The sequence below is a fragment of the Helicoverpa armigera genome, chromosome 20 (genome assembly GCF_030705265.1).
Source record: "Helicoverpa armigera isolate CAAS_96S chromosome 20, ASM3070526v1, whole genome shotgun sequence".
In the NCBI taxonomy this organism is placed as follows: Eukaryota; Metazoa; Arthropoda; class Insecta; order Lepidoptera; family Noctuidae; genus Helicoverpa; species Helicoverpa armigera.
This window is the reverse complement of record NC_087139.1, coordinates 166,624-181,193: the sequence shown is the minus strand read 5'-3', so window position 1 is coordinate 181,193 and position 14,570 is coordinate 166,624. Positions and strand designations below refer to the sequence as shown.

The 14,570-nt window shown below is 42.3% G+C and overlaps 1 protein-coding gene and 1 long non-coding RNA gene across 3 annotated transcripts; one reads left to right on the top strand and one right to left on the bottom strand.

Moving 5' to 3' along the window:
* Positions 1–95: 95 nt before the first annotated feature.
* Positions 96–13,118, top strand: LOC110372519 (nuclear pore complex protein Nup133). 2 transcript variants are annotated; one of them, XM_064039632.1, is made up of 22 exons: positions 96–305; positions 380–498; positions 623–834; positions 971–1,166; positions 1,648–1,763; positions 2,377–2,545; positions 2,867–2,986; positions 3,333–3,485; positions 3,797–3,950; positions 4,094–4,181; positions 4,254–4,614; positions 4,698–4,828; positions 5,234–5,554; positions 5,924–6,083; positions 6,343–6,476; positions 6,678–6,914; positions 7,387–7,581; positions 8,057–8,167; positions 8,467–8,581; positions 8,799–11,933; positions 12,215–12,294; positions 13,015–13,118. In XM_064039632.1, exons 1-20 carry the CDS (start codon positions 196–198, stop codon positions 8,951–8,953), a joined length of 3,357 nt encoding a protein of 1,118 aa, XP_063895702.1. In that variant the 5' UTR covers positions 96–195; the 3' UTR covers positions 8,954–11,933; positions 12,215–12,294; positions 13,015–13,118. The 2 variants fall into 2 exon arrangements, with proteins under 2 accessions (XP_063895702.1, XP_063895701.1); XM_064039631.1 differs by having other exon boundaries at positions 12,215–12,376.
* Positions 12,432–14,433, bottom strand: LOC135118268 (uncharacterized). The gene is made up of 3 exons (XR_010277459.1): positions 13,723–14,433; positions 13,424–13,516; positions 12,432–12,828 (listed from the first exon to the last, which is right to left on the bottom strand). It is a non-coding gene; the product is annotated as an uncharacterized LOC135118268 (long non-coding RNA).
* Between the last annotated feature and the right edge of the window lie 137 nt (positions 14,434–14,570).

Below are 14,570 nucleotides of genomic sequence, written 5' to 3'. Positions count from 1 at the left end.
AAATTAAAAACAGTAACATTTTCAAATACCAAAACTTTTGAAATACTCATTGTATATTGTTTTTGAAGAAATAGAATTCGTGAAGTTATCGTCAAGCGGAACGCAGCATATTGATCTTTTTGTTTGACGTTTTGAATTAGTAATTTTGTGCTGTTTCGGTTAGTTTGCGTATAAATCATAATAGTATTATTCGAAATGGATTACAGCAGCACGGGTGCGATGAGAAGTCCGTTCTCGCCTCGAGTGAGGCAGTCTGTTACAGGGCGAAGGCCCATTGGGCTTTCGTCAGCTAAAAAGAACCAAAGGTATTTATAACCTATTCCACTCAATTTGAATTTAAAAATGTGCAAACAAATGTTAATATGATGTATTTTTTCAGTAAATTTATGCAGCCTACGGGTGAACCAGCTGGAGATGTTGTGTACAAAACTCCATTAACTACAATAGAGACTTATGGGATGCCCCTCCCTGTGATGGTTACTGAAGCCCTAACATTTGGTAAGCACTACCTGTCGTTATACAATTTATCAACCATTTATAACTATCCTAAAGTACGTCACAATATCTGTCATTTGATTTATATCAAAATTGTGATAAAATAATGAACAAAGTGTTATTGCAGCGAGTGGTGAGGTGAGCGTGCGGCTGTCAGCATGCGGCTGGTGCTGGATAGTGTCGGGGCGGCGCATCATCTCGTGGCCGCGCACCTCCACCACGTCCAGCAACACATCCCTAGCACCGGCCAGCACCATCGCCAGGGAACTGTCACTGCCTCAGACAGATCTAGCACACAAGGCCGATCTAGTCGTGCTGTTTTATATGGAAGGTGCACAGGTAGGAAGTCACTTTAAAGTTTAAAGCATATCTAAATATCAAGATAATTTATCTTTAGATAAGTGCCCACTCAAATGCTGTTTAATTATAAACTAAAACAGAGTACATATCAATAGTGAAATACTATATGTAACAGATGCCATCTTGTATTGGAGTGTCCCCCGAGGGTACAGTCCGCTACTGGCCGTCGGTGGGCCAGGAGGGAGTGTACACAGATGTGTCATGTGAGCTGGCCGGCCAGGAGTGTGAGAAGCTGGGAGACTACACCCCTGAGGGCCTGGTGCTGGCCACCACTACATGCACCGTTGTACTGCTCAACCCTACTGTTGTTGGTGAGTCTCTTTATTTTTACATTACTGTTGTTCCATCCATACATTTTGCAATTAGCAGATTATTGTCCTTAACAATTATCAAATAGGCATTCAGAGTTGAATACCACTTAAAGTGTGATGGGGGAACAAACATCCGAACTCACAAACTTTGACTTTTTTATAATATTAATTCAAATTCAAAATCTTTATTTATCGAACTAAGTAGGTATGAAAGGATTAAATGCTGTCCTAGGTTTAAATTTTTTGATTCATGACTTTAAGTTTAGCAAAATTGTTTGTAGGCTTTTGATGTGGTTTTGTAGTAATTTATATAGAAGGTACTTAATAACATTACTTACTTGCTACATGCAGCATTGCTACTTTAGTTAGTACACATTTTACTAATTTATCATTCAATGAAATTGCGTTACCTCTTTGGTATAAATCAACTGATCAACATCAAAAGGTGTAAAGAACCTACAACATGTACATTATGTGTCAGAGGGTCGCGCGACGGTGACGTGTCGCACGCTGCGGCCGCCCAGCGGCTGGCTCGGCGGCATCGGCCGCCGCGTCTCGCTGCTGTTCTTCGGCTCCATGCCTGCACACGCTGACACGGTGAGATACATGTCTTAGCTAGATATTAACCGTCATACCACAAAAACTTTTAAACATATGTTGAACACTTGAATAACAAAATGACAAATTATGACGTTGAAGGGCCGTTTTGCAGTAACATTTTTTTAGACAAGTGTTCAACAGATGTTTAAAAGTTTTTGTAGTAAGGCTGTCAGTATTTCATAGTACATGCTTCATTCACCCACCAACACTGTCCAAGTCATTATATTATGGTAGTCAGCATAACGCGCAGTCGAAGTTACCCTTAGTGACCTACTTACCGAGTTATTGCGAATGCGTGATAATTTTCCCACTGTTTAATAGGCTCGTCGCACGCACGCAATGAGTTGGATCGGATCGATTACATTGTCGCTTGGAACTACTACTATGCCGAGTTTGCAGAATTACATTTATAAAGGACCAACTTCTACCCTTTTTGTCCCGATGTTGACAAAAACTATCCTATGTCCTTCTTCCGAGTCTAAGCTAACTGTCAGTTGTTCATCTATTCTTGAGTTATAAAATGTGTAACTAACATGACTTTCTTTTAGATATAGATTTTTTGTCTGTGTTTCTTGCTTGGACTGCGGTTAAAGTGAGGTATTATTTGTAGAAACTAGTGGGCGTGGTGGTGCTGCCGGGCGGCGGCGAGGCGGAGAGCACGATCGCGCTGGTGTCGGGCGGGCCGGCCCTGCAGCTGTGGCGCGGCGCCGAGCTGCACGAGCACGCGCTGCGCCGCCCGCTCACCGACGCCGTCGCCAGGACGCATCTCGCCTCGCACGGTAACCACCTGCTACCCCTTATAAATGCTAAATTTCAAATAAAATCTATTTTTCAACCAGCTTCGCCCGCGACGAGTTCGGTTGTATCGCGTTTCCAAGAGAACTTTTCAAAAGTCAGAGATAAAAACTATCCTATTTTCTCTCAAGGTCCCTATCTCTGTACCAAATTTTACTAAAATTAGTTCAGTGGTTTAGACGTGAAAGCGTAACGGACAGACAGACAGAGTTACTATCCCGTTTATACCTCTAATATCAGTAGGAACTAATAGGGATGTCACTTCATAGTTGTGGGATAGAAAATTAATGTAGTTATTTTCCCAGGGGACCTGAACAGCTTGGAGATCATGGCGCTAGACGTGCAGCCGAGCGGCAACAACGGGCTGCTGCTGCTCATCGCCACCGTCAACGTCGCGCGCTCGCCCGAGATGCGATATGCTATCGGTATGTAGTATGTACCTATACATATAGCACGAGTTAGGCATATTTAATCCCATTGAAGTCGGCGTCAACATTTGCGCAAGTTAGTTGAGACTTTTGCGCAGCCCTAACATAGTCTGCAATTTTTTTGTCACTGATTATTACGAGTGTCCCTGGATAAAAATCAATCAGTGGCTGATGGAGTCAACCCCGTCCTCAAGGACGGTATGGAAGACTCACGGATTTATGCTCGGAACTTAAGAGTCTGGACAGTCAAATTTAAAAAACTGGTAACTTTTGTGGGATAAAGTGTGTAATGCGCGTGTTTGTGTTGAGTCGTAAGTATGTACGAGGTCCCTGTGTCCTGCAGCGCACGTGAGCGTGGAGGACGTGTCCGCTCCGCGCGTGTCGTGGCTGGTGCAGGCGCGGGGCTGGGCGGGCGACGCGGACGAGCCGCCGCGCTTCCTGCCGCTGCCGAGACACGCGCTGCTCTACACCAGGAACTACATCGCCATACTCTCCAGTCAGTACACCTAAACATTTCCTTTATAATTAAATGTATTTTTATAGAGCTAACTAGCTGACGTCCACGGCTTCGATTATATCGTGCTTCCAAGAGAAGTCTCTAAGAGAATCTCTTTAAAAGTCCGGAATAAAATCTATGTTTTTTCTCAAGGTCAACTCTATCTCTTTATTAAAATCAGTTCAGTGGTCATATTAGTAGAGATACATAAGAGAGTATATGAGTACTTAGGGAGTACATAAAAACAAAAAGAAGGAAGAAGTGTGATGTCACAACTAATTAGATTAAACTAATGTTGTCATCCTGTGCAGCGACGGTGTCGAACGACAAGGTGGAGTACATCGACGTGTCGGGCGAGGGCGACGCGGTGCTGGGCGCGGCGCTGTGCGGGCCCACGCCGCTGCTCTTCAGCCGCAAGCACGGCGTGCTGGCGCTGGCGCAGCCGCCCCAAGCACAGCCCACGCCGTCAGTAACATGCTTAGAACATATTACTAACTATAGCTAATTGTCTCCCGTAAAATTAACTTATTCCTCACATATTCTTCAGGTAAAGAAATTTACACAAGAAACCTTTCTTCAATTCAAAAATGATGTTTGGTGTATTATAGGTCGATGTGCGAGAGTCCGCTGGGCTCGCCTTGTCCGTCTGACATGTACGACGGCAACTTGTCGCTTTACGAGATAGATCCGCACGAGGTGAGTGTTACTGCTATAGGAGGGATTACTTCTCGCGCAAGACGGGGGCAGTAACTAATATGTGTGTTGCAGGTGAGCCTGGTGACGCAGGACGCGTGCGGCAAGCTGAAGACGGCGTTCCTGTTCCACGTGCGGCGCGAGACGGCCGCGTGCCGCGCCGCGCTGGCGGAGCTGTTCCCCGCGGGCGACGAGCGCGACGTGGACGCTCCGCTGGACCGCGCGGCGCGCCGCATCGCCGCCGCGCTGCTGGACGACGCGCCGGCCGGCGACCCGCGCTGGCGGCGCCGCGGGCCCGCCACCGACATCTGCCTCGGCAGCTCGGCGGCGCTGCAGCTGGACCGCCAGCTGCGCGACAAGCAGCGCGCCTTCTCGCTTTTCTGCGACTTCCTGCGCGCCGTCGGGCTTTGGCAGCGCCTCGGACTCGTCACTAACGGTACATAACACTATTGAGTAATACTAATATATTTGCAGCGAAGCTTGGATCGTGTGGTATAATGTGGTGGCATGTATGTACAGAGTCTGGCGGCGGCGTGGTGAGCACGGAGAGCGCGCTGGGCGGGCTGGCGGAGCAGCTGGCCACCGCCATCACACTGCGCAAGCTGCAGCAGGGGCCCGATGCGCAGATCATCGACGCTGCCATATATCAGGTAACCTATTCACTTCACACTACTGTTGTTCTAAAGTTCACTATGTGTGATCTAAAAATGTTCATCATGGTGTACGCGGAAGGTTTCAAATCATTGCTTTAAAGCCGCGTATGAACTGCGCGACCTACATAGTTACTATAGTTACCCGAAACAGTAAAAAGGCTCTTATTATATATTCAGTGTATTCACTTTACTATTCCACTAGTAAGGTTTAAAGTCATATAATGTAATGAAATGCCGACACTTCCTCGTTATCCGTCTTGCTGCGCGTCTCCAAGTAAAAGGTCCGTCCCAATGCGCAGGCACAACACACTGACGCTTCTTTGCCGCGTCACCGAAAACCGCCGCGCGATCCAATGTTCGATATGTAGAGCAATTGAATGATTGGTATTGACTTGCGTGCAGGTGGTGTGCGGCAGCCGCGCGGAGCTGGAGGAGGAGCCGGAGGTGGAGGAGGCGCTGGCGTCGGGCGCGCTGGCGCCGGCCGACGTGTGCTACCGCCGCGTGTCGCGCGTGTGCCGCGTGCTGCGCGCGCTGTGTGCCGCGCCGGCGCCGCCCGCCGCCCGCGCCGCCGCCGCGCACGCCGCCGCCACGGCGCGCGTGCTGGCGGCGCTGCTGCGCGCGCGGCACGCGGCACGCGCGCACTGGCCGCCCGCGCCGCCCGCACTGGGCTCACGCACGCTGCTCTCCTGTCTCTCCGACTTCCACACGCGCGCCGTCACACAGGTACACTTCCTCCACCCCACCCCGCACAGCAATAGGCCACTGCCTGGCGCAGCAAGTCCGAGCCACAGTGAGCATCGACGCTGAGTTTAACCTGAGGCAAAGCAGTACCGTATTGAGTGAGCGCGGCCAACGCGGCTGAAGCGCCTTTGAGTATCGACAAACACCGACAACGCTCGCCTCGGGCCGCGGCACGTCTTGACCAACCGAGGAGTTGCCTCGTGAAACTGCTCGCTCAATCAGAACGCGGCTATTGACACTTTTCAATTTACAATTTATAATTATTTTTTTCAATTATCATCAGTCCTTAAACTATAAAGACAAAATTGTGATGATATAATATTTTAGAAGTAATAAAGCGTATAATGTCAGGCGGCGCACGATTGCCCAGAGCCGGCGCTGCGCGCGCAGGTGTACGAGACGGCAGCGGACCTGGCGGACCTCATCCTCGCGGACGCCGAGCTGCTCAACTCGTCCTCGCACACGCAGCATCTGTATGAGCGCATCCGCAGGGACACCATACAGCCTTACGGTAACTAGCGCTACTATTACTATAATCAATATATTATTATGTACATTCCATTGTAGACTACAGCTATAACTAATTTAAATAAAGAACATAAGAAATCGATTATTGCTATCAAAATACGAAATACAAAATAAGTTATAAACCACTTTTGAGCCTGGCTGTGCTATCTTTGTTTGCTTTTAAGTTAAGAGTTTTCGAACATGTATTGGATATCAGTTATTTTTGTTTGTATCAATGCTACATGTGTAATGTTTGTTCCCAGTGGAAGAGGGTCAGCGCGAGCGCGCGGCGGCGCTGGCGGAGAAGTTCAAGGACTTCGAGCTGCTCATCGAGATGTGCGTCGACAGCGACGACATCGACAAACTGTTCGCATACATCGATAAATATTCTAATGAGGTGAGATTGTCCTTTATGATTAGAGGTTTATGTAAAAGAAGTTCTGGTTAGTTTGAGTTATTAATTTTCACATCGCTGTTAGTGTAGTTTGGCAACAAACCTTTGATGGGGCCAAAAGTTTTGGATTTTTGCATTGTATTTATTTGATTAACGTTCAATCTAGAGACAAAAATTCATGAGTATGTCTTGTAATGGTTACAGGGCATAGCAGAGATAACATTCGCCCGGCTAGCGGAGGGCGGCGGCCCCCGCAGCGCGCTGCTGCTGCGGCGCGTGGGGGCTCGTCTGGCGGCGCCGCTGCGCGCGTGGCTGCAGGCGGCTCCGGCACGCACGGCGCTGCTGGCGCTGCATCTGCTCAGCACGCAGCACCTCGCGCGGGCGGCCGACGCGCTGCTCGTGCTCGCCAATGAGGAAGTCGACAGCGTCAACAGACTCACCGTGAGGAATATTCGTCACTACATATAGTATTAAGCAAAGTCGCTATTCTATGCCTCTTTGTATGCATTGATTTTCTAAACTACGTAACCGATTTTCGTGCGGTTTTTAAATTACATTGAGCGTATATTTTTTTATTTATTTAAGAAACAGACATTCACATACAAAAATATTACATAAGAAATGAATAGATTCGAGACTTCGAGTTTTATACATTACATAATGTAGCATAAAAAACTACCCACAATTATTTATTTATTCTAAACAGAATACATTCATGCAGTCAAATGTAAATTAAATTATTTTTGTTGTTTTTTTTAAGAAGAATATTTATGTATATAATAATATCTATTCAATAGTAGAGAGATATTGTTATCCTGTGCGAAGCCGTGGCGAGTCACGTAATTTATGATATGTGACTAATTAAAATCTGCACAGGAACTACATTATTTACATACATAATTTGTGTTGTCAGACGACGGCGTCGCTAGCGAAGCTGTGCCTGCACGCGGACTCGGTGGGCGGCGGCGCGGAGTGCGGCGCGTGGCGGCGCCTGGAGTCGCGCCTGGCGCTGGCCGCGCAGCACCGCGCGCTGCCCAGACCGCTGCGCCTGCACCACGGGCTCGACGGTGACGACACGCCCGTGCTGCCGCCCGAGCAACTCGTGCAGGTACATACTGCACACACATTGTGCACATTTGTTACATTGTATACTAGAGGGCTGTGGGAGAAAGTCAAACAGAACGTGATCACACAAATGCTAGATATCGCTCACAACCACTGTGACATATCACTGCCATAACAAAGTGAGTATGGCAGATTGAATCTTATTGATAAGGTATATAAAAAATTAAGTATGTAGTTAGTACCTTTTTTATTTATTTATTTAAATACTTCTTGCACATACAATACAATGCGAACATAACGTCTTAAATGTTTCTACCAGTCTACCTTTGAGTGGCGGAGAGAAAACGTTGGCAAGTGCAAACAAATCAGAATAATAGTATGAAACATATACCTACATACATTACAATACACTAATTTTATTTTTTAATTTTTTGTTACTCTCAAAATATTGCACAACTATTGTATTATATTTTACTTTTTTTACTTGCCTATCATATAACACTGTATATTGCCCGCAGATGTACATAGAATCGGAGAGCTCTGGTCTGACGGAGTACGACTACAAGAAGGCGCTGGACCTCACGGACTACGTGCACGACATGGAGCGACGCGACGACCTGCGACTCCGGGTATGTAGTGCTCTAAAACATGGAGTGGGGAAACAAGTAAAGTTATTGTATCCGCCCTTATAGGAATTCTTCGAAAATTCTTGTAATACCAAAACTCGTCAACAGATGTCCCAAAGATCCTAAAAGCCTCGGTAGTTGACTCGTAACTAATCGTTTTGGTCAAGCCACGAAACGTATTTGAGCTAGAAGACGCCTGACTTACCTGCATTATGGCATCTCCGCTCATCTTTCCTTACTGCGTGGGTATTAGGCATGCAAACTGCTTGTACTTGCTAAGATGTTTATCCTCCCTGTGTCAGGTGTGGTGCGCGTGCATCCGCCGCGACGACTGGTCGTCGTGCCGCGTGGACTCGCCGGCTGATGAGCTGCACACCAAGATGTTCTTCCGCCTCATCGACCTCGTGCACGTCATGGGTGAGTACTGCATCGATCCTCGAGCTCTTACTAAACTCAACAGCACAGTTACTTATGCAGTTGTACTGTAATGTTCCCAGCAGCCATAAAGTTTAATGTACGATGAAATTATTTTTTTTTACAAAAAAAATAACATTTGTGTTACCACATTTCCGTAGCGAGTTATAACTTTCGTACAGAAAATTCTTTGACATTAAAAATTATGATTGTACCCCAGGTGGGGACCTGGAGCTCCTCCTGCCGCCGGTGGAGGACATCCTGACGGCGCCGGAGCTAGCAGAGCTGGTGTCCGACCCTCGGTTCCACTTCATCATCAAGTACGGCTACGAGTGCGTCGACACCACCAGGAACCACGACATGGCAGACGAGTAAACACCATACATACGGTGTATCACTCTCAATGGGTGTTAAAAGTGAGAATTTTAATATTAAGGTTACATGGGATGCTGGTTTAATCTTTACAAAATTAATATAAACTACCTTAAAGTTATGACATCAAATTATTATTAATTGTTATGAACTGTTATGTACTGTGTTAAATTATTTATTTTCGGTCGAATTTACTAGCGCCCTCTCCCGACCCGTAATAAAAGTGGCGAAATTCGCTACAGTGCGCTAAAAAGTCGATTACAATTCCTTTTTTTGTGGTTAAATCGGCATCCGGTATACATTTAAATAAGTACATTTACGAGTAAAGAAGACTTTGTAGTTTTTACTTGCAAACATTTAACATTTATCTTAGAAATACCTTAGCTTGAGCTTGTACCGTAACTCACGTAAAACTAGTAACTTGTAGCGTCGCTTAGTGGCAGTGATAGACTTAGCATCGATCCTTTATCTCGTAACAATGATGTAGCAAGGCTTGTTTGTTGTTCAGAGCCAAATATACGAGTTTGTAGCTTTTAGATAACTTTAATATAAGTAGTGTCATCTTTCGCTATTCCGTGATTAACTTCAAGATATTATTCTAAATAGCGTTACTGTTAGAGTGGGCAGGTTATTTACTTGATATGAACCTGACTCAAGCAAAGGTGTTCACAATACAAATATAGATTTTATTCCAGTATAAAGATGTTTTATGTGACAATTTAGTAAACTTATCACCTTAATTCATTGCCTTAATGCCAACCGTTTAGACTTACTCGAAGCATTCAAATATAGTGAGAACCGCAAATAGTAGGAGATGAGAGTAATATAATATTAGTCATTAAGTTAGTTGTTAAGTTTTAGTACTGCCAACTGCTTGTCGGTGGTAATGATACCAGGGGCTCGATCCTGCTAATTTTATTTAAGCGACATTTGATATTCTAACTAAAATTCAATCACGACTCAATTACATTTGAAGGGTATGTGGCATTCCGCCATTTTTTCTTTTTAAATAAACGTTTTTATCCTTTTCTGTGATTCAATAATGAATTATATTGTAATATGATTGAAGCAGACTACCCTATATACCAAATGGCAGAACAATGGCAAACCAATGAAATGTCATTAGAATACGATGGATCTTATATTAGTAGCAGAAGAGATTCAATTGTCAGATTTTTAAGTTAGCATAATCAAGCTCCTGGTCACGTATGACACTTTCCTAGCGAGTGAGTGCCTGTTATAATGGTCGCGATACCAGCGTCAGGCAGTGGGCAGTACCTAGCGAGATAATTCCGCTGCGGCTGAGTTACCGATACCTCTTCCACCGACACTCTTGTCGCGCCCACCGCGTAGCATGACTGTTCCTACGGTTATTGCCAACAAATAACCGTCTCTTCAGATTGCGGTAAGTGGTGAATACTTGCATGTAACCAAGTGCCCAAGATCATCCACCAGTAACTTGCTCTGCAAGACAAACTTGTGGAGTTTATGGTACCCTACTCGAAAATGATCGTGCGAAGTCATGTCAAAAATACATAAAATTACATGCTGAAAATCGTTTGTTTCTATTGTTCTACCGACAAAAGTTGTATGTTTAACGGTCATGCTACGTGTGCCAGAAGTTATACGCCTGCACAGCAGCTTCACTAAAAGTCTGATAGTTAAGACTGATGTTCAATTCGAGCACGATATTAATACACCAGAGGTTATATTAAATGCAGATTATATTTATACAAGTTTGTGTGTGTTTGCTACAAATACGAGCATGTATATGTAGTACTATAAAATACGAACCAAAGTTATATTTGAAAAGTTTGCACTTGAAAAGACTGCTAAGTTATATACAACAGGCGAGACGAGAGCGTCAGTGGAATAGCAAATATAATAACTCACCATTCGATGATGTGCAGTCAGACTGATTTAGATGTAAGTAGAATAGGTTACTCGGAACGTGTTTACTTGTGACGACAGTATTGAATTGACAGAAAATGTTTCTACTATTCCTCTTGGTCAGTTCTAATAGTTAGGCTCATGCCCTTTTTTATGTGTGAAATTTCAGTCTATGACTGGAGACATAATTTTTCAGGCTCTGTGATTAGTATCTCTACTGAGAAGTATAAAACATATAAAATAAATAAAAATAGGGGGAAAAATGGTAAAGGAGAATTAATATTTAAACAATGCAACAACACCAAACTCCTCCAGTATATTCTGAGAGAAGTACATAGAAGAAAAATCACGACATCAAACACTCCATCTTGCATATTATCGTCACATGTAGAATCGGTCCGAATATAATTTAAGTGTAGTAGCTGCTTAGAGCCAAGACCACATACGAGAAATATACATTTATCTTATAGTTGCTAATAATGATGTGTTCAGTAAATTGCTCCTCCACTTACAATTTTAATAAAATACGCTTACAAAAGGCCTCAAGTATTATCAAAATTAATATATACAGCTTACATTATAATAAAAAAATATTCATAACAAGTAAGTGCTTTAGCTCCTTGTAACTAACGACGTCTAATTTTACAAGGACCATTTCCATTTTGCTGTGAGAACTTAGTGTGAACCTGCGGGCCTAGCATGGCGATTCTATCTCTATTCTACCAAGAAACGACAAAGCTCTTTCTTTCCCACTCGACATGTCTTCTACCCGAGCATGGCGCGAGCTGTAGACTCGCGTTTCTATCAAGAGAAAGACTTTCCATAGCAACGGATAAGTAGCTAGTGATGGGTCGTTCTGCGATGAATTTACGTTTAGTTAGCCAAAAAAAATGTGTCAATGCACTATTTTTCACGCATGAACCTATACATAAACTCACGTAACTCAAAGTAACAACAAAACGTATTCATCGAACTTATTTTTTATCTGTGGAACTAAAATGGTTCATGTTTGTTTGTTTACAAAAAACGATTATTGTTGTTGATTTTACGTATATAAATATTGGTGATTATTACTGCATGCGGCAAGGAAAAAGTAAGTAGATTTTGTGATTAAATAAATAAAGTACTGATTATTCCAATAGTTGTGTGTAATTAATCCAAACGAACATAATAATTATCCATAGGTACATACGATGAAAAGAACAAAGGAAAATAAAATAATAATCTCAATAAATGGTGATTGGTGGCATTGTCTGATGAAAACTTTGCCATGCACAGTTCAATGCGTTCCTCACTGTTATCTTGCTTCCCTATATTATTGTCCTATATTGAAGTGTTTTTACTTTCGTCGTTACAAAACCTGTTTATTTACAGCGTACGAAGTCCCATCCAATAAACAGAGAAGATAGTATCCCGATCCATTGGGAAAAGAAGGCCACGATAAAGAAGAATAGGTCCGTATTCAAAAGCTGCTGAAAAAATATGGAAAAGAACGAGTTCTTGGCTTACAATGCTGACACGAGAAACATTCTATTAGTAAGTGTCTTTAAATAATATTCATTTACTAGTAATAGTTCTCCAGACTTGTTGGTTTCATTCTAGCAAAACTCTCATGCTTTGTTTTTAAAGTATAATTATGGCAATAATAATTATAGTACCTATTTGTTGCTTGTGTGATATAAGCAACAACTCTTAAGATAAAAAATAAAATGAGACAATCATTTACACAGAGGTAAAGGTTTATTTACATAAAATTAAGGCTACAGATAAAGTCATTTATTCAAAATAGGCTGAAAATCAGCAGCAGAAGCGGTGGAACAAACTCCCCAGCAACTCAATTCTGTCTGTATGGTTTCAAGAACTGTTGATATACAAAGATATTCATAATAGTTGCTCTTCTGTGAGTTGCAGCTTGTAGTAAGCTACCGCTAAGGTCATTAGTGTCTCTCTCTCTGCCTTTCTTCGGGAAGAGTTGTAGCATAGGCACCCTGCAAAAAGAAATAACTGTTTGGTAAAGAGTTTTTACAAGAATTATTTTACAGTATAATAAAAGAATAACATACTGATAGTGACACATTATCAGCATTCTTATTGATGTCATGAGTCAAGACCCTAATGCATGACTAGAATCCCCTGAAAATGAATGTTAATTTAATTTTGTGTTCTTGTTTCAGATTACAAAAAAAGGATGCTAAATGACAACTGGGTCGTCAGTTTACAAATTATAAATTATTGAAATGATATCATTTAATAAAGAATGTGAATGTTAAAATCATAATGGTTGTTTATTTAAAATGTCATTTTTTTCTTAGCAGATAAAACTGTCCAATTCTAGAGTCATATAGCCTGCGCAGTTTGTTCTTAATGAGAGAACTATTGAAAATTGATTGTTTATGAACTCTGTCAGGATAATTGGCATTTATGTTCAGTATTTTGCACTCAGTATCTACAATCTGAAATAGAGGTTATACCTAATATTAGGTATCATCATCATCATCTCAGCCATAGGACGTCCACTGCTGAACATAGGCCTCCCCCTTTGATCTCCACAGATACCTGTTGGAATATATTAGGTATACTAACCTTGTATTCACTGCAAAAACAAATTGCTTAAAAAATTTGCTAACAGTGGTTAGTAATGTTGTTAATGACCTAAGCAGGACCCGAACAAAGAACCTGCAACAATTAAGCTTTGTTAATTTTTCTTCTGTTTAATTATTTTCTTGCAATGAAGGGCAATACCTACATAATCGACAAAATAATCTTAGAAACAATAATAAATGAATAGATCTTTCTATATTTAACTTATCTATAAGGACGAAAACTTTGTCATATTTTTGGTTGGAAAGCACAACGAAATAAAATAGACTGTAGGTACTTACATTGATATGAACAGGCAGACCCTAAGATATCCTAGGAGACAGATTCCGCACAAATACTGCACCATCTCTGCACATTTACGTTTTCAATGTCGAGAGGCTTAACACTCGTATAGCTCGTTCTTTGAGCTTTACACTGATTCTTCTCAGCATAAAAACTGACCACATGACGACGGTAGGACCCCGACATACTTTGTAAATGCTTTTTGAGATCTTAAAATTATAATAATATTCTTGTCTACTCTTGTCTAGGTCCGATGAGATGTAGAGTATTTGACATTTCATATAGAAAGTTATATCTACTCCCAAATGTCAAAAGTAGAGAAAATATAGTCGTCATGCTCGACGCGATAGACACATGTCGACGAAGAAAAGAAACATTTCTTTTCTCGATGTCAAACATCGCCATGCTCGGATCGATAGAAATCTTTCTTCAATCTGTCATTTTGTCGATTCTTCGGTAGACAAAAGCTGTTTCTATGGCGGTCATGCTAGGCCCGCTGGTAAAAACAGACGTTGTATCATTACATATAATTGAAATTAAAAAGACGGATCTAAAGTAGACTGATCCTAGTGGACGTAAAAATATAGTTATTAGTACAAATAGCTTACTATTCACTTATTATTCGAAGTTAGGAAACAAGTAAAACTGATGGAAATCATGTACCTAATGTTCACGAACTGGTAATGTATAAAATAGAGAGCAATAACATTTGAAAGACTGTTCATTTTACATTTATTAAATTTTCCGCAATAGGATAAGATATTTTTTTATTGAAAATCATATTTAAAGTCTGAATGTCTATTGAATGATCAAATTAAAATATATAAAAATTTTATTCTAGTAGTAT

Coding starts and splice junctions, on each gene's coding strand:
- LOC110372519 (XM_064039632.1), top strand. CDS start 196: ATGGATTACAGCAGCACGGGTGCGATGAGAAGTCCGTTCTCGCCTCGA. Junction 306..379: donor TCAGCTAAAAAGAACCAAAG/GTATTTATAACC, acceptor GTATTTTTTCAG/TAAATTTATGCAGCCTACGG. Junction 3,951..4,093: donor CCCCAAGCACAGCCCACGCC/GTCAGTAACATG, acceptor GGTGTATTATAG/GTCGATGTGCGAGAGTCCGC.